General features: G+C 43.0%; 3 protein-coding genes across 11 annotated transcripts in view; 2 read left to right on the top strand and 1 right to left on the bottom strand.

The window, feature by feature from the left end:
- The window catches only part of CDC23 (cell division cycle 23), a 25,530-nt gene extending 9,945 nt beyond the window's left edge, over positions 1 to 15,585 (top strand). The window contains exons 4-16 of the mRNA XM_003829231.5: positions 1,278 to 1,320; positions 1,990 to 2,095; positions 2,199 to 2,331; positions 4,652 to 4,829; positions 4,911 to 5,008; positions 5,157 to 5,238; positions 10,557 to 10,710; positions 10,826 to 10,945; positions 11,279 to 11,354; positions 11,681 to 11,742; positions 13,320 to 13,398; positions 13,474 to 13,593; positions 14,078 to 15,585. Coding sequence (XP_003829279.1) covers positions 1,278 to 1,320; positions 1,990 to 2,095; positions 2,199 to 2,331; positions 4,652 to 4,829; positions 4,911 to 5,008; positions 5,157 to 5,238; positions 10,557 to 10,710; positions 10,826 to 10,945; positions 11,279 to 11,354; positions 11,681 to 11,742; positions 13,320 to 13,398; positions 13,474 to 13,593; positions 14,078 to 14,248 — 1,422 coding nt within the window. The 3' untranslated portion in view covers positions 14,249 to 15,585. The remainder of the gene's footprint in view (positions 1 to 1,277; positions 1,321 to 1,989; positions 2,096 to 2,198; positions 2,332 to 4,651; positions 4,830 to 4,910; positions 5,009 to 5,156; positions 5,239 to 10,556; positions 10,711 to 10,825; positions 10,946 to 11,278; positions 11,355 to 11,680; positions 11,743 to 13,319; positions 13,399 to 13,473; positions 13,594 to 14,077) is intronic.
- Positions 15,562 to 24,611, bottom strand: KIF20A (kinesin family member 20A). The gene is made up of 19 exons (XM_008954604.5): positions 24,027 to 24,611; positions 23,384 to 23,569; positions 21,738 to 21,827; positions 21,521 to 21,640; positions 20,785 to 20,923; positions 20,473 to 20,660; positions 20,256 to 20,385; positions 19,883 to 20,077; positions 19,665 to 19,776; positions 19,490 to 19,558; positions 19,141 to 19,284; positions 18,842 to 19,007; positions 18,570 to 18,734; positions 18,300 to 18,439; positions 18,048 to 18,150; positions 17,535 to 17,733; positions 17,193 to 17,284; positions 16,817 to 16,954; positions 15,562 to 16,139 (listed from the first exon to the last, which is right to left on the bottom strand). Exons 2-19 carry the CDS (start codon positions 23,546 to 23,548, stop codon positions 15,822 to 15,824), a joined length of 2,673 nt encoding a protein of 890 aa, XP_008952852.3. The 5' UTR covers positions 23,549 to 23,569; positions 24,027 to 24,611; the 3' UTR covers positions 15,562 to 15,821.
- Positions 24,267 to 24,633, top strand: part of BRD8 (bromodomain containing 8) — a 39,159-nt gene continuing 38,792 nt past the window's right edge. For 7 of the 9 annotated variants that reach the window (XM_055112989.1, XM_055112988.1, XM_055112984.1 and 4 more), the window contains exon 1: positions 24,502 to 24,633. In XM_055112989.1, the coding sequence (XP_054968964.1) occupies positions 24,615 to 24,633 (19 nt within the window). In that variant the 5' untranslated portion in view covers positions 24,502 to 24,614. The other 2 variants (XM_055112985.2, XM_055112986.1) reach the window with 2 other exon arrangements.

Below are 24,633 nucleotides of genomic sequence, written 5' to 3'. Positions count from 1 at the left end.
TTAGATTCACAGCAAAATTGAGCAGAAAGTACAGGAGTTCCCATATACCTCCTTCTCCCCTCTCACAGAGGTTCTGTCACCATCAGTATCCTGCACCAGTGTGATATATTTGTTGTAATCAATGAACCAGTATTGACACATATCAACAAAAGTCCACAGTTTACATTAGGGTTCACCCTGTGTTGTACATTCTGTGGGTTTGACTTCTTTTCCCTTTCCATTTCCCCTTCCTTTCCTTTCCCTCTCTCCTCCTTTTTTCACATATTCTTGGTATGTGAATCTTTCCCTTTTGTTAATAGAACATTCTTCATTTTGGATATGTCTGATGTTTTTTCACAGGGCATCGCATCTAGTGTTACACAATGCCTTTAAGCCCCTCACTGCTAATGTTAATTTTGATCATTTGATGAAGATGTTATCCATTTTCTCCACTGTGTAGTTACTGTTATTTCCCTTGCAACTCATCAACAGTCTGTGCGGATAACACTTTAAGACCATGCAGATATCTTGCTCCTCATACAAATTTTTCTCTAAATTTAGTATTCATTGTTAATTTTTATCTGAAGCAATCTTTACTATAATGTTTCAAAATGATGATTATCTACTCTAGCATTCTGTCTACATTTACTACTCAACGCTTGGCATTCTACTTTAAGAAAGAGCCTTCCCTCCCTTTCCCCATTTATTTATCTATTTAGTATCAGTATGAACTCATGGATTCCTATATTTTTAATTGTACATAATTCATTACTTAATTATTTTGGTGCTCAGATAACTCCAGATTTGGCCAGGGAGCCCCTGAAGAGTTATTTGAAATTAGTGACCAGCTGGGCGCAGTGGCTCACGCCTGTAATCCCAACACTTTGGGAGGCCAAGGTGGGCAAATCACTTGAGGTCTGGAGTTCGAGACCAGCCTGACCAGCATGATGAAACCTCGTCGCAACTAAAAATACAAAAATTAGCCAGGCGTGGTGGCGGGTGCCTGTAATCCTAGCTACTTGGGAGGCTGAGGCTGGAGAATCACTTGAACCTGGGAGGCAGAGGTTGCAGTGAGCTGAGACCACGCTACTGCACTCCAGCCTGGGCAACAAAGCAAAGTGAGACTGTCTCAAATAAATAAATAAATAAATAAATAAATAAATAAATAAATAAATAGTGACCAAAAGTCGATGCCATTTTGGTTGAACTTGGCCCTTTAGGTAGGATCAGGATGCTAGTTTTAAAGTATGTTTTAGAATAAACTGAAAAAAGACCTATTTGTTGATTTTCTCTTACAGTCTGGAGAAAAAAAGAAGGACGATGAAACAGTTGATAGCTTAGGTACGAATTTTTTTCTTTTACCTTTTGACCTAAAAAACAGGGTTGCAAACTTAAATGCCTCCAACAGCCAGGCAGGTAATATGAATGGTCTGAGGATAACCATTACAAATTGGAAAGCACCTGGCTTATCTCAGCTACCTTGTACCCAGCTATAGCTGAGGGCTGTCTTGGGGGATTCTGGGGTTGGTATTGTGATGGCTTTCTTCCCTTGGCCCTACCCTGTTCCCTGCAACCTGAAGCTAGAAATTTAGAGTTTTATTTGAGGTTTTTGATTTTTAAACATTCATAACGAATTCAAATAAAAAAAAAACTGTGTGGGTCTAACAGAATGACTGTAAACCCATTAGTAGTTGCAATTTCTGGAATACAGTAAATGGGTTGTGTAAGATATCATTGGTACTTTGTGTTTGCTAGAGGTTTCAGGTGTAACTTTCGTTGATGCTAAAGAGAATATCTATGCATATGAAAATGAGCTGGGTACAGTGGCTCACACCTATAATCCCAGCACTTTGGGAGTCTGAGGCGGAAGGATCACTTGAGCCCAGGAGTTTGAGACCAGCCTAGGGAACATAGCGAGACCCTGTCTCTAGAAAAATAAATAAATAAATAAAATAAGAAAATGAAAACCAGCATCCTAACCTTAGAACAGAGACTCTGTTTCTTTCCTAGGCCCCCTGGAAAAAGGACAAGTGAAAAATGAGGCTCTTAGAGAATTGAGAGTGGAGCTCAGCAAAAAACACCAAGCTCGAGAACTTGATGGATTTGGACTTTATCTGTAAGTGTTACAGTAATTTGGAACTTTCTGTAACATATTCTCCTGAGTAGAAAGCAGCTATTAAATAGCATTAACTTCTGTGATTGTTTCTTTTTTTTCCCAGGTATGGTGTGGTGCTTCGAAAACTGGACTTGGTTAAAGAGGCCATTGATGTGTTTGTGGAAGCTACTCATGTTTTGCCCTTGCATTGGGGAGCCTGGTTAGAACTCTGTAACCTGATCACAGACAAAGAGATGGTAAATTGTGATGAGCTATGTGAAAAACCCTCTGCTTCAAGCCTTTTGTAATTCTGTAGTAATATAGGGGTGGGGAAAGTTTTGGCAGGCCTTTGGTTATAGTTCTCCCTTTGCTGCGCCTCTGGTGTCTTTTCGCTGTTTTGGAAGTAAGTCTTTGTTTGAAAGACTGATGACTAGCTCTTTTTCAGTAGTTGCTGTTGGATTTGTATCCAGTTATACTAGAATATTTTTTTCATATTCATGTTTTCACATTTCAGTTCTATTGTGACTTGTTTTTGTTTTTGTTTGAGACGGAGTCTTGCTCTTTCATCTAGGCTGGAGTGCAGTGGTGCGATCTCGGCTCACGGCAACCTCTGCCTCCCAGGTTCAAGCAATTCTTCTGCCTCAGCCTCCCAAGTAGCTGGGACTACAGGCACGCACAACCATCCCCAGCTAATTTTTGTATTTTTAGTAGAGACGGGGTTTCACCATGTCGGCCAGGCTGGCTTCGAACTCCTGACCTCAGGTGATCCTCCTGCCTCAATCTCCCAAAGTGCTGGGATTACAGGCATGAACCACCACGCCCAGCCTATGTTACTTATTTTATAGACTGAATATTATTGTAGTTTGTCCCCTAATCCCAAAGATGCTATAGGAAAGGTTTCTCTGCTATCAAGAATTGTATTAAAACATTATGGCCAGGCACGGTGGCTCATGCCTGTAATCCTAGCACTTTGGGAAGCCAAGGTGGGTGGATCACCTGAGGTCAGGAGTTCAAGACCAGCCTGGTCAACATGGTGAAACCATGTCTCTACTGAAAATATAAAAATTAACCAGGTGTGGTTGTGGATGCCTGTAATCCCAGCTACTCGGGAGGCTGAGGCAAGAGAATCACTTGAACTTGAGGGGCAGAGGTTGCAGTGAGCCCTGATGGTGCTATTTCACTCTAGCCTGGGCGAAAGAGCGAAACTCTGTCTCAAACAAACAAACAAACAAACAAAAAATTGTTCAGGCCTCTTCTGAGCTGTCATGGATTCTGTAAAGATTCAGAAATTTGCTTATTAAAGAAATAATGTATACTAAGTTGTTCTTAAACTCCAGTCATTTTATTAGCCATTAGTAGAGGACATTGTCTATAGTGTTTATTTTGCTGTTCTTCAGTAGTTAATGGAAGCAACAATACACTTCCTTTTTTTGGCCTTAAAGTCTTGTTGATTTCCCCCAGTAATGATTTATGTCACTAAATCTGTATCTGAAATCTTATCTTGGTTTACTTTTATTCACCTATGTGTAACTTCCTACTAGACTTTCATTGAAGGTTTGTTAAACAATCTCTGGATTCAAAATAGCAAAACCAAATTCCTTGTCTTGCCTACTAAATTATTTCTCCCAACTTGATAGACTTTTACTAGCACCGCTATTAACGACATCCAGTCTTGACATATTAGAGTCATACTTGTGTCTTCCTTTTCTCTTATCTGCCTTTATCTAGTCTGTCATGAGACATAACCATAGTTACTTTCTTGTATACATCTCTTTCTCTTGGTTTCCTTTATCATCTCAGTTGTCATCTCAAATTTGGATTACTTATAAGTAATGGGTACTTTCTATCTAGGGTTCCCATATTTATACTTCCATTTCCAAGTCATCTGCATACTGTTTCCAAACTATTTCTTTCTTTTTTTTGTTTGTGGAGATGAGGTTTCACTCTCTTGTCAGGGCTGGTGTCAAACTCCTGGCCTCAAGGGATCCTTTCCCATAGCCTCCCAAAGTGCTGGGGTTGCAGGCTTGAGCCATTCCACCTGGCCTGTTTCCAAACTTATTCTTAAAGCTCCCATGTCATCATGTCATTCTCTTACTGAATATTTGCAGTGGTTCCCTATTGTATCCCATTATCTGTTGTACCCTAGGATGCGCTCTACCAGTTCAGTTTGATTTTTCTGCTACTTCCCAGTACATAGCCTCCCCGCAAACCAAGCTAGTTTCTTTGTCCTACTCACTCACAATCATCATGACTGTTTTGCCTCTCCTTATGCTATTACCCGTGTCTAGACTATTGTCTTCTTTCTCTTCCTCTCCCCTTTTGTATTCAAATCCTACCCATTCTCTAAGACTCACCTCAAATCCTGTCTTTTCTTTGGAGCCTTTCCCAACTAGGCTATTCCTCCCTATTATGCTTGTAAGTCATATTCAGTTAATTGGACTGTCCTGTTTTCATTACTAGGTGTTCTAATAAAATTTTAGTGATAAATTCCTTTAGATAATAAAGATAGTTCCTGGATGTTTGTTTGAGAGAGAGGTCAAGTTATATTAAGTGTGTCCCTCTCTCTCCTGCTGCCAGCTGAAGTTCCTGTCTTTGCCAGACACCTGGATGAAAGAGTTTTTTCTGGCTCATATATACACAGAGTTGCAGTTGATAGAGGAGGCCCTGCAGAAGTATCAGAATCTCATTGATGTGGGCTTCTCTAAGAGCTCATATATTGTTTCCCAAATTGCAGTTGCCTATCACAATATCAGAGGTGAGTGAATAAAGACAATGAAATACTATCAGACCCTGACAGGTGCATTGTGCTGTTTTCTGAACTATCTTCTTTCTGCAGATATTGACAAAGCCCTCTCCATTTTTAATGAGCTAAGGAAACAAGACCCTTACAGGATTGAAAATATGGACACATTCTCCAACCTTCTTTATGTCAGGGTGAGCTGCTTCCCTTGCTTGGATTTGATTAAGCTCTTTTGTGCACTAATCTCCTGGGTTGGATTGTCACCCACTTGTATTAGCTACAGGAAAAATAATTTAGGGAGTTCTTTTTTCATGCTTATATTGTCTTTTTCTTTTATCCCAGAGCATGAAATCGGAGTTGAGTTATCTGGCTCATAACCTCTGTGAGATTGATAAATATCGTGTAGAAACGTGCTGTGTAATTGGTAAGAATTAACTACATTTTTTCTTTTAAGATTTATATTTATTATAAGTAACACATGTGAAAATAACCACAATTAGCTAGGGATGGTGGTGCGTGCCTTTAGTTTCCTCTACTCAGGAGACTGAGGCGGGAGGATCGCTTGAGAGCCCAGATGTCAGGGCAGCAGTCAGCTGTGATCACGTCACTGCACTCCAGGGCTGGGCAACAGAGTGAGAGCCCATCTCTTAAACAAACAAACAAACAAACAAACAAGCAAACAAAAACTCAATAATACAAAAGTGCCAAAGGTAACAAATACATACCATAGAATGTGAAAGCTCACTGATTAATCCTACTCTGAAGATTGTTTGGTGAACATGATTCCAGGATATTTTTCTGTGCAAATATTAAAAATGTATGTGTAGGGGCTGGGCGCGGTGGCTCATGCCTGTAATCCCAGCACTTTGGGATGCCAGGGCAGGCAGATCATGAGGTGAGGTATTCGAGACCAGCCTGGCCAATATGGTGGAATCCCATCTCTACTAAAAATCCAAAAATTAGCCGGGTGTGGTGGCATGTGCCTGTAGTCCCAGCTGCTTGGGAAGTTGAGGCAGAAGAATCACATGAACCCGGGAGGTGGAGGTTGCAGTGAGCCAAGATCGTGCCACTACACTCCAGCCTGGGCGATAGAGTGAGACTCCGTCTCAAAAAAAAAAAAAAAAAAAAAAAAAAAAGTATGTATTACATGTGTATGTCTATATTGTTTGCTTGCCAAAACTGTATCATTATACATAGTGCTATCTAACTTCCTTTTTTTAACTTAATGATATATCTTTGCCATCTTTTCATGTTAGTACATTTAAACTTGTATTATTTTTGATGACTAGCATTTTATAGATGTACTTTTTTTTTTTTTTTTTTTTTTGGAGACGGAGTCTCGCTCTGTCATCCAGGCTGGAGTGCAGTGGCGCCATTGGCTCACTGAAAGCTCTGCCTCCCGGGTTTACACCATTCTCCTGCCTCAGCCTCCCGAGTAGCTGGGACTACAGGTGCCCGCCACCACGCCCGGCTAATTTTTTGTATTTTTAGTAGAGACTGGGTTTCTACTACTACAATGATTCTTTTTTATTAAACATATTTTTAACAGTTCTTTTTAAAACAGAGACAGTTAAAATCAAAGGAAGCCAGGCATAATTACTAGCTTCAGTAGTCTTAGTGACTTGGGAGGCTGAGGCAGGAGATGGCCTCAGCCCAGGGTTCGAGTCCAGCCTGGGCAACCCCATCTGGCTTTAGACAGTGAGACCCTGTCTCTATTTAAAAAAAAAAAAAAAAAAAAAAAAAAAAAGAAAGGAAAACAAAAGGCCAGGCGTGGTGGCTCACACCTGTAATCCCAACACTTTGGGAGGCCAAGGCAGGTGGATCACGAGGTCAGGAGATCGAGACCATCCTGGCTAACATGGTGAAACCCCGTCTCTACAAAAAATACAAAAAATTAGCTGGGCGTGGTGGCAGGCGCCTGTAGTCCGAGCTACTCGGGAGGCTGAGGCAGGAGAATGGTGTGAACCCTGGAGGCGGAGGTTGCAGTGAGCCGAGATCGTGCCACTGCACTCCAGCCTAGGCGACGGAGCGAGACTCCATCTCAAAAAAAAAGGCCGGGCACGGGGGCTCACAGCGCCTGTAATCCCAGCACTTTGGGAGGCCAAGGCGGGTGGATCATAAGGTCAGGAGTTCGAGACCAGCCTGGCCAACATGGAAACCCTGTTTCTACTAAAAATACAAAAATTAGCTAGGCGTGGTGGCAGGCACCTGTAATCCCAGCTACTCGGGAGGCTGAGGCAGGAGAATTGCTTGAACCCAGGAGGCGGAGGTTGCAGTGAGCCAAGATCATGCCACTGTGCTCCAGCCTAGGCAACAGTGAGACTCCATCTCAAAAAAAAAAAAATCAATATATATGAGAAGAATAATTATTTAGAAGCTTCTTTTTTCTTTCTTTTAATAATCATTCGAGGTGAACTCCTTAATGAATTGTGTTTTTTTCCTTAATATATCCATAATGCCCAGTAAAATTTCTGCATACAGTCAATAAATGTTTGTTGAATTCAGCCCACCTACCTTAAAAATCAGAGCGGGGAACATTAGATACGACAAAAAATAATACGCTAGCTTTCATATTATAGCCAGTTCAGAGGAAGTGAAAAGGAGAAAGAAGGATGGAGAGAAGAAAAGGAAACTGAGAGAATGAGACAATCTTAAGAGTAGAGATGGCAAGAATCTCCTACTTGTTTAGTCCTGGCTTCTTTTGCTTTTATGTCTTGATGTGACTTGCTCCCTTCTGTACCTGTCAGTCACAGTCTCTACTTGAGCGGCAGCATTTTATTTTATATATATATGTATATAATATATATTATATATGTATATAATATATATCATATAATATATATAATATATTATATATTATATATATAAATATATATTATATATATTATATATATATTTTACATATATGTATACTGCAGTATAGCATAGTTAAGCTTTGGACTCTGAGCCAGATTGCCCAATTTTAAATTCTGGTTTAGATACTAACTAGCTGTGTAATCTTGGACAAGTTACCTAACCTTCTGTGCTTTAGTTCCTTCATCTGTAAAAGGAGAATAATAAAATGTGAGCCACTGCGCCTGGCCCATAAAGGAGATTTTTTAAAGTGCAGGGTTTCTTTTGCTTGCTGTACCTTTCCCCCTTTAAGTTACTTGTGTTAACATGTTCTCATGCCACATTAAAAGGAATATGTATGTATACATATGCAAGGTTTAATGGGCTGCTTGCTTTACAAAAATAGGATATTATATACATACTCTGCATTTTGGTTTTCTCATTCAACAATATTTCATGAAAATCCTTCTTAGTCTTGGCGTAGCTCTTCATTCTTTTTAAAAAAAAATATAGCTTAGGCCAGTGCAGGGGCTCAGCACTTAGGGAGGCTGAGGCAGGAGGATTACTTGAGCCCAGGAGTTCAAGACCAGCCTGGGCGGGTGGATCACCTGAGCTCAGGAGTTCGAGACCAGCCTGGCCAACATGGTGAAACCCTGTCACTACTAAAAATATGAAAATTAGCCGGGCGTGGTGGCGGATACCTGTAATCCCAGCTACTCAGGAGACTGAGGCAGGAGAATCGCTAGAATCCGGGAGGCGGAGGGTGCAGTGAGCCAAGGTCGTACCATTGCAGTCCAGCCTGGGCGACAAGAGCGAAACTCTGTCTCAAAAAAAAAAAAAAAAAAAAAGACACCAAAAAAACACATAGTTTTATTGAGGTATAATTTACATACCATAAAATGTTAAGTCTACATTTCAATGAGTTTTTGTAAATTTATGCAGTTGTAACCATTACCATAATCCAGTTTAGAATACTCCATCACCCCAAAAAGTTCCCTCGTGTGTATTTGCAGTCAGTCCCATTCCCATCCCCCAGCAACCACTGCTTTGCTTCTTTATAGTTTTGCCTATTCCAGGAATTTCATATAAATGGATTCTTGCAATATTTAGTCTTATTGTCTGGCTTCTTTCAGTTAGCTTTTTTTTGAGACAGGATCTCTCTCTGTCACCAGGCTGGAGTGCAGTGGCATGAATTCCTGGGCTCAAGCTTTCTCCTGCCTCAGCCTCTGGAGTAGCTGGGACTACAGGCATATATCACCACACCTGGATACTTTTTATTTTTAGAGACAGGGTCTCACTATGTTGCCCATGCTGGTCTCGAACTCCTGACCTTAAGTGATCCTCCCGCCTCAGCCTCCCATCCATTAGCATGCTTTTGAGGTTCATCCATATTGTAGCATGTATCAGTAGTTCCTTTTATTGCTGAGTAGTATTCCATGTTTGGATATGCCACATTTTGTTTATTCACCAGTTGATATAAGACAGATGGCTCTTATACTTTCTTCAGCTGAAATCTTTCACTTCCACTTTTTAAGACCAATGAGAATAGAACTGCTTTGATTCTTGTGTGAGAGGGAAACTTAGAGCACTACCTTTTTTTTTTTTTTTTGGAGACGGAGTTTTGCTTTTGTTGCCCAGGCTGGAGTGCAATGGTGCGATCTTGGCTCACCGCAACCTCTGCCTCCTGGGTTCAAGCGATTCTCCTGCCTTAGCCTCCTGAGGAGCTGGGATTACAGGCATGTGCCACCATGCCCAGCTAATTTTGTATTTTTAGTAGAGACCGAGTTTCTTCCTATTGGTCAGACTGGTCTCAAACTCCTGACCTCAGGTGATCCGCCTGCCTTAGCCTCCCAAAGTGGTGGGATTACAGGCGTGATCCACCACTCCTGGTCAGAATGCTACCTTTTTAACCCTTGAGGTACCTGTTTTTTTTTTGAGACAGAATCATACCTCTTTTTTTCCTTTTTTTTTAAGATGTTGTTTTGCTCTATTACCCAAGCTGGAGTGCAGTGGCACAATCTCAGCTCATTGCAACCTCTGCCTCCCAGGTTCAAGCGATTCTCCTGCCTCAGCTTCCTGAGTAGCTGGGACTACAGATGTGCGCCACCATGCCCGGCTAATTTTTGTATTTTTAGTAGAGACAGGGTTTTGCCATGTTGGCCAGGCTGGTCTGAAACTTCTGACCTCAGGTGATCTGTCCACCTTGGCCTCCCAAAGTGCTGGGATTACAGGCGTGAGTCACCGTGCCCAGCCTGGGTACCTCTTTAGAAACCTAGGCTCCAAGGAATATAGTTTGAAAACCACCAATGTAAAGCATAATCTAAGAAAATGTGTATATAGGCCAGATGTGGTGGCTCATGCCTTTGATTCCAGCACTTTGGGAGGCTGAGGCAGGAAGATCGCTTGAGCTCAGGAGTTTGAGACCACCCTGGCAACATAGGGAGACTGTCTCCACAAAAAAATTTAAAAATTACCCCGGCTTGGTGGCATGTACCTGTGCTCCCAGCTACTTGAAAGCCTTATGTGGGAGGATTGCTTGAGCTCAGGAGGTTGAGGCTGCAGTGAGCTGTGATTACACTACTGCATTCCAGCCTGTGTGACAAAGCAAGACTTTGTCTCAGAAAAAAAGAAAGAAAGAGACTGTGTATATAAATGCTGTATCCAGGTGATATTAAAAGGAATAAAAACTTGCAGTGTTTAAGAATACTTTTTTTTTTTAACCGGAATGTGTGACAGATGAAATATATTTCCCAAGGGAATATTTCCCTTTTGTACAATTTGGGTGTTTTGCCAGGACTTTAGAGGGAATGGGTTATGGTTTCACGCCCATTTGGTGGAATGCTATCTATTTTAATGGACTTTTATTTTTACCTTTCTGATTATTCATTTTTTTGTTTGATTTTTAATCAGGCAATTATTACAGTTTACGTTCTCAGCATGAGAAAGCAGCCTTATATTTCCAGAGAGCCCTGAAATTAAATCCTCGGTATCTTGGTGCCTGGACACTGATGGGACATGAGTACATGGAGATGAAGAACACGTCTGCTGCTATCCAGGCTTATAGGTGATTATCTATAGGTGGTGAGGTAGAGCAGATTGCTGTGGTTAGGAGCCTCTAAGCCTGCAAGTTGCCAACCTTGATTCTGCCTTCTTAACAACCTGTCTTTTCCATTTCTTAGACATGCCATTGAGGTCAACAAACGGGACTACAGAGCTTGGTATGGCCTCGGGCAGACCTATGAAATCCTTAAGATGCCATTTTACTGCCTTTATTATTATAGACGGGCCCACCAGCTTCGGTAAGCCTGGTCACTTGACAATGCGTCTGATATGGGAAGGGCTAATAACTTTTTTTTCCTCTTTTGATAGCTATTGACAAATCACAGTGGATGGTTTTGACTCTTGGGGATCTGAGGTTAAAGTTGCTGAATGCTGTTTGGTTATTTTCATTTAGTATATTTCACTAATGGGTTAATAGTATAATTATGAACACAAAGTAATCTATTATATGGAGCATCAGGTTAAAGACCAGTTGTTGCATAGATTTGAAATAGTGGTGTACTGGTTCCTCAAGAGAGAACTTCAGTTTCTGTAAAAAGTCTTTGCTCAGACTGCCTGTTCTTCTTTCTCAGACCCAATGATTCTCGCATGCTGGTTGCTTTAGGAGAATGTTACGAGAAACTCAATCAACTAGTGGAAGCCAAAAAGGTACCTTAAATTGGGTCCTGAAGAATTTGAGTGGAAATCTGCTGTTTAGATGAAGGTTGGGCTATCTGTGCTCTAATTTTTTCCTTATTCTGATCTAGGTGCATAGGAAAGTCTGAATATTTATAGATACATAGTCTGAAAGCAAAGCTGGGCCAAGGTCATCAGTGGGAATGTCAGTGTGTAGCCTAGACCTATCAGAACTAGTAAAAATGTCTTGCATTCTATAAATCTGAACTTCTGGGAGGCTTGCAGGGTCTTAACCTTCATATGATTTAGTTGTGGCACATGGGACAATGGTCAAAATGACCAGTTTATTTTTTTGACAGTGTTATTGGAGAGCTTACGCCGTGGGAGATGTGGAGAAAATGGCTCTGGTGAAACTGGCAAAGTGAGTGAAAGGAGTGAAATGCTATTGATATTTCTGTTGGCTTCTCTGGGATGGTGGGTCCTGCATGGTCTAGAGCCTCCCATACACCCATCATTCTACATAGGTGTAGGGATGTAGCAGGGTGTGTGAATGCTGGTTTGTGAATGTAGCCATCTTGTCCCTAGAGAATGCCACTTCTGGCCAGGTGCAGTGGCTCATGCCTGTAATTCTAGCACTTTGGGCGGCTGAGGGAGGTGGATGACCTGAGGTCAGGAGTTCAAGACCTGGGAGGTGGAGGTTGCAGTGAGCCGAGATCGCGCCATTGCACTCCAGCCTGGGCAACAAGAGCAAAACTCCGTCTCAAAATAAAAAAAATAAAAAGAGAATGCTACTTCTCTTGAAGGAGGGCCGTTGCTTTCCTATTAAAGCAAGAGATCAAGATTGATTTGAAGAAAGGATAACATTTTTGTGTCAGAGTACTCTAGGAAAACTACTTTCAGTATTAATTTCCTGCTAAGGGCCAGAAAAATTAGGAATAACTCAAATAGTAGGCAAAGAGGTTCTTAAATGTAGAGAGGTTCCTGTCTGGATTCTTAGGAAAAAAATTGAGTTGCTTGGTATCTTTTTTTTTTATTTTTGTAATTTATAGATAGGATCTTGCTGTGATGACCAGGTTGGTCTTGAAGTCATTGGTCTCAGCCAGATTAGAGAGTAGCTAGGATTATGGCCCTATGCCACCATGCCTGGCCACTTGTTATCTTTTTTTTTTTTGAGACGGAGTCTTGCTCTGTCACGGAGGCTAGAGTGCAACCTCTGCCTCCTGGGTTCAAATGATTCTCCTGCCTCAGTCTCCCGAGTAGCTGGGATTACAGGCGCTTGCCACCACACCTGGCTAATTTTTGTATTTTTTAGTAGAGACAGAGTTTTGCCATGTTGGCCAGGCTGGTCTTGAACTCCTGATCTCTGATGACCCACCCATCTTGGCCTCCCAAAGTGCTGGGATTACAGGTGTGAGCCACAGTGCCCAGCTTTTTTTTTTTTTTTTTTTTTGAGTCAGAGTCTCACTCTGTGGCCCAGGCTGGAGTGTAGTGGTATGATCTTGGCTCACTGCAACCTCCACCTCCCGAGTTAAAGCAATTCTCCTGCTCCAGCTTCCTGAGTAGATGGGATTACAGGCATGTGTCACAACGCCCGGCTAATTTTTCTACTTTTAGTAGAGATGAGGTTTCACCTTGTTGGCCATGCTGGTCTCAAACTCCTGACCTCAAGTGATCTGCCCTCCTTGGCCTCCCAAAGTGCTGGGATTACAGGCATGAGCCACTTTACTCTGGGTATTACTAGATAATTTTTGCAAGGATGGATTATCTAGCTTAGATATTAATATTTACTGACTCTCCTTCCATCATTAGCAGAGTAATGATTCTAAGCTTTGATAACAGTAACTATCACATCTAATACTATTCTAGTTCCAAGAGTGTCATTTATGTCAAAATTGATACCTATGTATTGTTTTTTTTTGGTCTTATGTACTTTTACTTTTTTTATCACTAAGTTGCTTTGGGATATCATTGGTACTTAAAGATCAGTTTCTTTTGTAGGCTTCATGAACAGTTGACTGAGTCAGAACAGGCTGCCCAGTGTTACATCAAATATATCCAAGATATCTATTCCTGTGGGGTATGTATCATACCATGAGAATTGTACTGCTGATATTATTACTGTCACCTCAGTAATTTTGCTTTCCCTTTCTAGGAAATAGTAGAACACTTGGAGGAAAGCACTGCCTTTCGCTATCTGGCCCAGTACTATTTTAAGTGCAAACTGTGGGATGAAGCTTCAACTTGTGCACAAAAGTGTTGTGCATTTAATGATGTGAGTATCAGTTCTTTAATAAAAGGTTTGAATTTTAGGCTAGAACATAAGATATTTAAGTGGAAAGCCTACCTTGGCCAGGCAAACGGCTCACACCTATAATCCCAACACTTTGGGAGGCTGAGGCAGGAGGATCGCTTGTGTCCAGGAGTTCAAGACCAGCCTGGACAAAAAAGGGAGAGCTTGTCTCTACAAAAAATAAATTTTGCCAGGTTTGGTGGTGCATGCCTGTGGTCCCAGCTACTCAGGAGGCTGAGGTGAGAGGATCACTTGATCCTCTGCAGTGAGGTCGAGGCTGCAGTGAGCCTTGATCACACCACTGCACTGTAGCCTGGGTGACACAGTGAGACTCCATCTCAAAAAAAAAAAACAAGCAAGCCTACCGCCTCCTTGATCTGTGGAACTTGTTTAACAGCATCTTAATAACTTGTTTTCGAGACTAGCTTTGGACATGTTTTGAAACATTTCCCTGACTTTGTTGCAGACCCGGGAAGAAGGTAAGGCCTTACTCCGGCAAATCCTACAGCTTCGGAACCAAGGCGAGACTCCTACCACCGAGGTGCCTGCTCCCTTTTTCCTACCTGCTTCACTCTCTGCTAACAATACCCCCACACGCAGAGTTTCTCCACTCAACTTGTCTTCTGTCACGCCATAGTTGGCTACTCTCAAGCCAGCACATTGTTAGACCCATCTTAATTAAGCCTTACCTCCATGTAAAGAACAGCACGTCTGTTCCAAGGACCTCAGCTCTTCTTGTTTCTACAGATGGCAACAGCTCCATAGGGACAGCTTGTATAATTACCTTCAGAGGCCAACTGACAGAATCCTGGCAGGAACAGACATTATCTTGCCAGTTAGAAGTACTTCTGTCTCACTTATGTCCAAAGAGTGGCTATAGATCTTGGCCTTCTTCCCTGAATGCTTTTTTTTTTTTTTGGCCCCCAAGAAAGTCCCTTTTATAGCACTTTAGCACAGGCAATGCTACAGGAACAAAGTTTCAATGCTGCTGAGAGTGAAAGAAAGGAGGAAAGTCTGCCACTCTACCCTGAGCTGGCAGTAGGGCACTGAGTACCCTAGGAAGAAGTCAGAGCAATGGATACAAATGACCTTGCTCTTGGATTTGCTGAGCATGATCCCTATTCTGATGTCAGAGATTAGGTTTAAATGGAATAGAGCTATCCATTTGTTCTTACTCTCTAGGGAGACAATCTTCCAAAACAGTTTTGTGGGGGGGGGGGTCTTCTAAAGCTTTCAAATTGGAAGTAACTTTATTCAACTAGAGTTGAATAAAAGAAGGGCAAAAATAATCTCACAGAGCTTGGAACTGCTGATAGCCCTTACTGAGGGCAAAAGATGGCTATATTGTTAGCTATACTCCTACCAAAGCCAGCAAGGAGATAGGATTATAGATAATTTCATGGACATTTGGAAATAACATTTGTGATTATACAGACAAGAATAAACTCACTTCAAGCTGGTCTGTTTTAATAAATTTTCAATGTAATTGTCTATTTTTTTCCCTCCCATCTGCAACAGAATACATTTTTTTCAGCCTTTATCTAGATGAGGTAAAGGGAATCATTCTTATGGTGCTCTTGGAGAGTTTCAGGCCTGTGCATGTGTGTACAGCAGGAGGTAATATGCTATAATGTCTGCTGTAATATATTTGCACAGTAGATGCTATGGATCATTCTGAGCTCAGGGTCCAGACTTTATTCTTATTCCCAGAATTTTGTGTTACGTTTTTACCTCCTAACATATGACACTTCATCTTATATTAAGGAAGGTTTAGAATATCTAATACGACTTGAATTCATTTGTTACTAAGCCTTCTCAGGCAAGCTGTATACTAGTTACTGGTCTCCACTGCCATGCCTTTTCAAGGTTCCCATGGTCCAGAATGATGTTTGATTCTTAATTTTTCTGTCCCTTTTATAATTTGTTTTAATGATTTTGCTACATTTGGAATTCAATAAAAAATGTGAACAATAATATCTTTAATATAACTGTTTTTGTGTGCATAGAAATCATATAAGTAAATAAAAAAAAACAACAACATGAGATTACATAGGTGGTTATAATACAAAAGTGGGAAAAAAGCTAGTGTCTGAGTATTGCATCCTGGATATAATTCCTGATATATGGTAAAGCATAAAAGAGACCTATTTCTTCAGGAGAGTAGCTGACCCACCTCAGGGCCATGACTGCTCTTCTCTTTCCCCACAGCCTTAGTACTTTTTGCCAAAAGGCCCAGATTTGAGTAAAGGGGAACGCCGTGAGCGTAGGATCCGGGCATAAGGGCTGCAGTCTGTTGAGCTTTGGCAGGTTGGTGTTCGGGGAAGTAAATTTCGAAGGAATGGTTTCTTCCCTGGTGGTTGTTGGTTTGGTTGCTGATTTTCCTGGTTGGTACCAAGGCGCTTTTTGGCAGAAACCTGGCCTTGGAGTTTCAACACAGTATGATACTGCTCAGCAATACATGCTGCCTTCTTCCGAAGGTCCAGTTTCACTAGCACCATGTTGTTCTGCAGTTCAGCCAGAGTCTGGTCCTAAGGAAGATCAATAAAGTTATAGAAAACACTTTTGTCTGGTATATTAGAGAAACGAGAGGGCTAAGGGTAATACATACCATCCATTACTAGTTACTAACAACTGTTTCTTCAAAGATTAAAACTCTTTAAGGTCGGAGCTTATAACTGAATAAGGGGACATTTTCTGAGAACAAAACATAAGCAGTGCTGAATAGGACATCTTCTAACACATAAGGTAGTATGAGCTTGAGTAAATTTAATTTTTAAGTGCCTCAGTCTCTAAATGTCAAATTAAATGTTGAGTTTAGTTTAAGATACACAATTTTAACATTTTAATCTCTTTGGAATCAGGATGCATCTTACTGATGAGAAATGTCATATCTAAATTGTTACTTTTTTCTTAGTAGTACATAAAATAATGGTTTCTTATAATCAATAGCATCTTAGATGAAATATGACAGTAACTACCTCCCTAAGGTGGTTGTGACAGAAAATGTCTATAAATTACTTAGCACAGTGCCTGGTACTTAGTAAATGCTTAACAAAGAATAGTTATTTTTATTTTGCAAATATACTGCTCTCACTATAAATTCAGCCTAAAAATCTTTACCTTTTTCTTCTGGTCCTCTTTCCTTTCTCACATATACACTGGAGTGGGCTGGTAGGACAGAAGTGGGTATATAGTTTGCCCTAACCTGTTTGATTAAGATGTCATCACAAGTGGTCAAGGCTTGACGAAGTTTTCCTGCCCCAGTGCTGTGGCAACAAGCTCTCTCTGCTGATTGGAGAGACTCACCAAGTTTCTGAAGCTCTGTCCGCAACAGCCTTATATTCTGAAAAAGGGGAAGTAGGAATCATATTGTGGCCAAGAGCAACCAGGATAATGATCTGGAGAGGTCAGGTAGCCATTTGAAGAGAAGTAAAATTAGAAAGGCTAGTCAGCTGAGTGAAATAGCCACTCTCCAGAACTGTGCACAAAAAACATCTTGTCTTCACATGAACCAGTGATAGAGTGTTGGATGTGGGAAATTGCCTTAGGTAAGAGTCTGGTAAACAGAGAATGGTAATTACCTTCTGGCCCTCTTCTAACTTCTTGTCCACATCAGTGGTGAAGGGCTTGGCTGAGGGTGGTGGTTCTAACATTTTCTGATACTTATGCAACTCTGAGGGAAGGAAACAGGAAACTTAAAATATGTGGGGTTTTTTTAGCCTTGGACTAACCTCTTTAACTGAGTTAACAGTAGCTTGCAGCAAATATAAAAAGTGAGGCTATGTGTATCCTAGATTGAAATGTCAGGGGGATGTAGCTTGCAGTTTAGGAAATTATGTTAGAGCAGGAGTTAGAAGGCCTGGGTTTAAGTAACAGCTCTTCCCTGAACCACTGTTATGTTTCCTGCCTGTCTCTTTCCTCACCTTCAGTGGTGGAGTTTAGCTCTGCTTTGCACTGCTGTAATTTAGCTTTAACCTCCTGAAGCTGCTGGGTGGAGGCAGAAGCTGCCAACCTTTGTGACCGCCGTAGGGCCAATTCAGACCCTGATTGCTGATGGGCCACTGACTGTTGTCTGGCTTCCTGCAAGAGAGCTTCTAGCTCTTCAATCTTTTCATCCCGCTCCTAAGAGGGAAGCAGAGAGCACAATTCTTTGCAGAGCCAGAAAAATATTGCTAAGACAGATGACTGAACAAACAAAGCACTTGTGACACTGATCCCTTGAAAACCTGTTGTTAGCACTTAATACGATTTCCTGGCCAACTAAACCCTTAATCAATTCACCAAACATAGATTGAACCCAAAGCACTATGGGGAATAGAGAAAAGGGAGTTATATATTCCTGCCCTTACTGGAGTAGTTTATAAAATCTCTTTACTTCAGGCAAGCTAGTGATGGAAATCTGAGCAGCTAATTGGAGCTGGCTCAGGGCAACTCACCTGAATCTCTTCTTGGTAAAAACTTGTCAGTGACTCCTTGAGGATATTTAGTTTTTCTTCATACATTTCCTCCAATAGTTCCTTTTGGGTGTCCAAATGTTCACTGTCAGAAACAGAGGAGAAAAGAGAGGTAAAGTGAAGGTTCTGAGGAGTGAACTTGGGGAACAGATCTTGAGGCACAACTCCACCTAACTCCTTACTTCCCACCCTCTGTCCCAGGTGACAGAGCAAGAGGGGCCACTCAGCTAGTACCTGCACCACTGTTCCCGCTGTTGCATCTGTTCTACCATCTCATTGCAAATTTCATCTCGGAGATGCATCTCCAGCTGTAGCTTTTCCTGTCGTTCCTTCAAAAGCAGTGTCTTCATGGCTTCCACAACTTGTAGGAGCTCCTAGGAGAGACACACATGTCAGAGGTCATCAGATGCTCATGCCCTCAAAAGGCACAAGCCCACCTGGAAGGCACCATGGAAAAATGTGTAGCTACTAAGCTGCTACACTAAAGCTTTCTTGTATTCTCACCTCTTTGCCATACATGGAGATGTCAGCTTCATTTTCAATATCATCATCAAGGCCTGTGTCTGCCTTAGCCCCTTTCTCTAAGCTGGGGGATACCTGAAGACTATGTTCCTTGATGAACGAGTGCAGGGATGGGAATCCCAGTTGCATAGGTGGGGCATGCACAAGCTAGAGGGAAAAAAAATATCTTACTTGACTCCATAAGTAGTCCCTAGGAGCTTTCTTAGAGTTACCAGTTCCAAGTGCGCACACCCATCACACCTCTAGCTTCTCACCTGGCTAGCAATGGCTGAGAACTTGGCCACATGAAGAGTTTCATCATAGGTAGATGCACAGGGATTCACATTGACAATCATGCAGGAACGGCCTCGGCCTGTGAAGAAACCTTGGAACACTCGAGTCAACTTGCTGTCACGGAAGGGAACCAGGTTCTGCTTTGACCTGGCAGAGAATCAGAGATAATAGAGCTGTGAGCAGAACACCAGCCCTTTGGGTATCCTAGCACCATCCCCAGTGGTGACCAGGAAGTCTCTTAGCAAATTGCAGAGCCCAGGAATTATAGTCAAAAGCTCACCGGTTCTGCTGGTTTTGACGAAGGGCAGCAATACAGCGGCCCAGGGTGTGCAGAGAGGTGTTAATGTTTCCTGCTTCCTTCAACCGTTCACCACTCTTCTGATCTTTGCAGCGCTCTGAGCCAGCCAGATCACAGAGTGACAGCCTAGAATGATGCACAGGATCTGACATAAGGGCCTCACATGTTATGAGCCTTCTGGCCCTTTGTATAATTCTGGAGAGGGGACGGCCCACTAAGAATCTCTGTACCCAAAGAAGGAGAACACGTAGTTCCCCTGAGGACCTCCTCCATGCTTTCCCAACTATCATTTATGGCCAAGAAGCCCAAATTTCTAAATGGATAAACTTACTCGCTGATCTTGGGGACTATATCTCCTTCCCCCTGAAGGTGTAGGATCCTGATTGAGAAGATGCTGTGACTGGAAGTTAAGAAAAACAAAAAGTCGTTGCACATTTTCCATGACCAGGCAGAGGACTAATGTTTCCTGGAACACAGTGAAGAGTTTATTCTTACAATCTACTCACCTGCGGCTGGAGTTCTGGTTGAGGTGGGTGCTGGCAAAGCTCTGGTTCTTACGACCCACTTTTAGGAGCTTCCAGGCCTCCTCAGCATCTTGCACATGAATCCAGTTGAGATCTGGGGCCAAAGGAGAGGGGTGTAAGATGGGAACATCCAACTCTTTTGCCAGTCTCTCCCCAGTTGCCCTCCAGGGTTCATGCCAGCTTCCCCCATGTTCCTTTACCTTTCACATAGGGATTGCCATTTTGATCCTCGCATAGCCGCAAAGTCTGCCTCTTGCGCTGTTGGCTAGGCGGTTCTAATAGGTCATAAAGCAGTTCGTTGTAGATCTCAAAGAATGAGATCCAGACGGAGAAGCGAATGTTTGCCGGGACAGGTAGTGGGGCAGTGTCTGGCTGTGCCCATCGATGACTTGTTTCTGGAGAAGAAGCCAAGGTATAGGGCATCAACCTAGAGCAGTTCACCTCTCTTTTGGCCTGCAGGGGCCTTGGAAGGCAGACCTCAGATTGCAACCTCTGGTCTGTACTCCTGGCAGCTATTAGGAACAGGGAGTGAGTTCCTACTATTTCTTGGCAGAGCCCAGTCACGGTACATACCATCCAGCTGGCTACTGCTGGTACACTGACTGATAGAAGAGAGCCCAGCAATGCCACTGTCGAAGCTGGTGCTGGTACCTATTCGACTTTCGATGTAGACACTCCTCTTCAAGGAAGTGGACAGCTCCTCCTGGAGGGGCACAGGGAGAAGGTAAGCACAAAACTTCCCCGAGATTTGTACCCCCTACCCCCACTGCCATGGATACCAATGCTTTACCTCTTGGAGGCCTCCATTTAGCAGGGACAGCTTCTTCATTTCCTCCTGTCGGATCTGCTTGCTGTCTAGCCAGATTACCTCATTGGAGAGCAAGGGCTTCAGATCAGGTGTTGGATGAAGTTGGCCTTGGAGGCTATTGAAGATCAGCGCCAGGGACCGGGGGAGAATCCCTCCATCCTTGATGGTACCTGGAGGCATATGAAAGATGGACAGCTGAGGCAAGTGCCCTTCTCCCCCTAACTCAGAGTCTCAAAAGGTAAAAACAACACCATTACCAGCCAATCAGGAATCCCGTGAAGGCTTACTACTCACCTTGAATCGTGTGGGTTTTCCCTGAGTTAGTGACTCCATATGTATAGATGAGCCAGTTCTGCCCTTTGAGTACATCCTTTACCATCTCCTTCACAGTTAGGTTGAAGAAGGATGCCTGTCCCACTTCTGGCCCAAAGATCTAGAGAGAGACCCAGTTTTTTAGAGGCCTCTCCTTCATCTCCCACTTGCCTCCTGTGCAGAGCCAGCAGATATATTCCTTCCTGAGTGGTTGGCTCTGGAGACCACTCAAGCAGCTTCTTCCTGCAGTGCTGCTGGCTGTTCCCTAAACACTGAGGACTCAAGCACTCTCTGCTAGTCCATCTTTCCACCAAATCAACAAACACTTAAGGAATGCTATGCCCTAGGCCTGATGCTGCACACACAATGGGGCAATATAATGGCCCACAAGTATGGGCTTTGGAGATACATGGATCTAGACTCAGAGTTAGGAAACTCTACTAGTGACTAGCTACATGGCTTCAGCAATATTACATTCATTGAGCCACACTATCCTTGTGAGGAAAATAAGGAAATAATGATAATAACAATAGAATTTTTCAGAACTGATATACATATGTTACTTGACACATTGACTAACACATAACTAGGGCCCTCAAAATTGTAGGTGTGCATATACAAGGAACTCACAGTCAGGAAGAGAAGCTTTCCCTCTAAAGAGAGAATAAAGTTGCCCTTACGTGTTGGTCTTTTGTTCACAAACCAGTACCCTCCATACCTGGGAAAAGGTGAACCTGTGTGTGGCTTGGCCAATTCCCCGTTCATTGCTCTTCAGGGCAAAAGAGTCCTTGGGTGCTTGTAGAACAAGGGTCTCCACATTCTCAATACGGACACAACCCTGAGAAGGGAGAAAATACAGTTGTCACAGAAGGCATTCCTGGGAATCTTTTGTACTGCATCATTTCACCTTAAATCCTCCCTTCTCAGACACTTACCTGATCTTCCTGTCGTTCCAACTCTGAAGGTAACAAGGGCCTAACCCTCAAGTATACTTTCACCTTCTCCATACTGTCCTCAGATGGAACCTGTGGGAGAATTCCAGCCCAGAACCACAGATTAATTTCAGCAGTTACCTCCGAGCAAATGGGCAAACAGTAGTTTCTAGGAACTATGATAACACTACCCCATTTCACCTCAAATGTCTCTGTGCAGCTACTCTTTGGTTCTACAATCATTCCAACCCACATGGACATTTTTACTACTTTGTCACCCTTCCCTGTCTCGTCATTATCCTGCAAATGTGGCTTGCCACACCGATGATCTGAGTTAGAATTTATTGACTGATATGAAAATTAGTATGTGATATTAAAGCAAAGCAGAGGCAAACACTTGAATTTGAGTCCCAATTCCATGACTTAGTAACTATGAGACCTTGAATTATGAGTTCTTGAAATTCTTGGCCTCAGTTTCCTCATCTGCAGAATGGGGTTAATAATAGCACCTATGTCATTCATTCAACAGATACTTAGAGGCCGGGTGCAGGGGCTCACGCCTGTAATCCCGGCACTTTGGGAGGCCAAAGAGGGTGGATCACCTGAGGTCAGGAGTTCCAGATCAGTCTGGCCAACACAGCAAAACCCCATCTCTACTAAAAATACAAAAATTAGCTGGGCTTGGTGGTGGGTGCCTGTAATTCCAGCTACTCAGGAGGCTGAGGCAGGGAGAACTGCTTGAACCAGGGAGGCGGAGGTTGCACTGAGCAGAGATTGTGCCACTGCACACCAGCCTGGGGGACAGAGCGAGACTCCATCTCGAAAACAAACAAAAAAACCCCAGATATTTAGAGTGTCTACTATGGCCTAGGAACTGAGAAGCTCTGATAGTCCATAGTGAGAGACATCATCAAGGACCATGCTCTCATGGAACTTCATAAGTCTCTAAGAGAAACTCTATAAGAGCACAAAATGTGACAATGTATGTTAATGTTTAGCATAGGACCTAGTACAGTGTTTCTCAACCAGGGTCATTTCCACTCCAAGGGCCATTTAGCAATGCCTGAAGTGCCTGAAGACATTTTTTGATTGTCACAAATGGGAAGGCACTACTGACATCTAGTGGGTAAATGCCAAGAATGCTATTAAACATCTTGAAATGTACAGGACAGATCCCTACAAGAACTGTCTAGCCCCAAATGTCAATAATGCTGTAACTGAGAAACCCTGGCCTAGCAGGAAACCTACAACAAATTGAAGCTATGGTGATACTATTAAAACCTGAACATACATTCCACTTACATAATGCCTATATGACCTTGTGCAAATTATTTAGCACAACTGGGCCTCAAGGCAAAGAGAGATAACTATTATTCCCTGAAAGATTAACTAAGAGCATGCATTTGAGGGTATTTCATTAATGCAATGCAAATTATAGTTCTTCTGGACACACAACTCAATTTTTTTTTTTACTTGTCATGCCCTTAATTTTTTTTTCTTTTCATAGCCATTTTGTCCTAAATGCCCTTAATTTTGAATTGATCTCAGACCTTTAGGATTGCTAGTCTTTGACCTCATACTACCCTGTATGGACAATTATTGGCCTGAGGATATCACTTTCCGCCCCAGCCACTCCCCAGTTCCTTTACCTGCTGCTTGTCCTCTAGGGAGGTAGAGACGACAGAGCAGTCTGATAGCAGGTTCTTGCGTACCACAGACCCCAAATCTGCAGCTGTGGACTCAAACATGGGAGAAACTACGACATCGTCATCGGACAGCAAGCCCGCTGGCGGAGAAAGGATCCCTTGCGACATGACGGCAGGGGCAGCCTAGGTCTAAAAAGAGACCAAAAAGTGGGCAGGGAGAAGAACCTTTAGGGACAGAAGGGGCCGCGAATTTTAGGTAATAAGTCCCTTGCCCCAGGACACCGTGTCCCGCTTCCTACTTCTTTTCCCCTCCAATTATCGGCAAAGGGGAAGGGAATGAGAGAAGTTCACTTAATGAACAATTGAGAGAAGTTTGAGGCGGCATTTCTGAACGCGAACAGAAGTCCACAGAAATCTGGCTCCAAAAGCAGAAGGCTACGCCTAAAGTAGGGCACCTCGCCCGCCGGTGCTGTGGAGGTGGTGTCAGGATCCCTCGGCTCCTTCTCTAACCTCACCCCAAGGACCACCGTGAGAACACAGATGCAGCATTAAGAGAAAAACAGATGGCTGCAGCTCCGATTTCCTAAAGCCTATTCCGCGCGGGCAAGAGCTGGTAACCCGGGCTCCAGCACAGCCGCACACTCACCCGAAGACGTGCCACTTGCTCCTCCTGGGATACTGGCTCACTCACACCTAGTCGCCGAAGCTGGACTTTCGCAGCCGCAGAGCACAACTCCGCCCACGAGGTGCAGCTTTGTTACAGATACAATATTTTAAATTACGCGCTGCGTTCGTTCGGCCAATCAGATAGGGAAGCCTGCAGCTACCAATCCGCGTAAGGAAAAGGGGCGGGCCTGACTGGAATTCCAGTCGTTCGCTTCCGCTTGACCGCTCAGATCTAATGTGGGTCCGGGTTACCAACTGTCGTGGATTCGCAGTTATTTTGCCTGGGATTCTTCCAACTTAACGTTTTTCCTTGAACCTTAGACATTTCTTACCTAAGAGCCTAAAGGAAATCTTGAGGCTTCAGCCGCCAACTCCTGTCCTTCCTTAGCAACAATCTTAACAGGAGTGCACAGGATAACTGGTTTAGGGTGCTTGCTTTGTCTTAAGGGGAAAAACGACATTTCCCAGGAGGCACCGCGAACCAACGCCGGTACACTATTTCCCAGAATTCCAGGGTTTCGGCCCTACCAGACCGTCTCTCCTCAGGGTTGGAGACTTCGGGGCCAAGATGGCGACGGGAACGGGCA

The sequence above is a fragment of the Pan paniscus genome, chromosome 4 (assembly GCF_029289425.2).
Source record: "Pan paniscus chromosome 4, NHGRI_mPanPan1-v2.0_pri, whole genome shotgun sequence".
Lineage (NCBI taxonomy): Eukaryota > Metazoa > Chordata > Mammalia > Primates > Hominidae > Pan > Pan paniscus.
Note: the sequence above shows the minus strand (reverse complement) of the source record. Positions and strands in the feature narration are given on the sequence as shown.

What these genes read in the sequence shown, in the direction of transcription:
- KIF20A (XM_008954604.5), bottom strand. Translation starts at nt 23,548, where the DNA reads ATGTCGCAAGGGATCCTTTCTCCGCCAGCGGGCTTGCTGTCCGATGAC. An exon ending in CGTCAAAACCAGCAGAACCG is followed by an intron (nt 19,008 to 19,140) that starts GTGAGCTTTTGA and finishes ATTCTCTGCCAG; the next exon opens with GTCAAAGCAGAACCTGGTTC. An exon ending in AGTTAGAAGAGGGCCAGAAG is followed by an intron (nt 16,955 to 17,192) that starts GTAATTACCATT and finishes CCCCTTTTTCAG; the next exon opens with AATATAAGGCTGTTGCGGAC.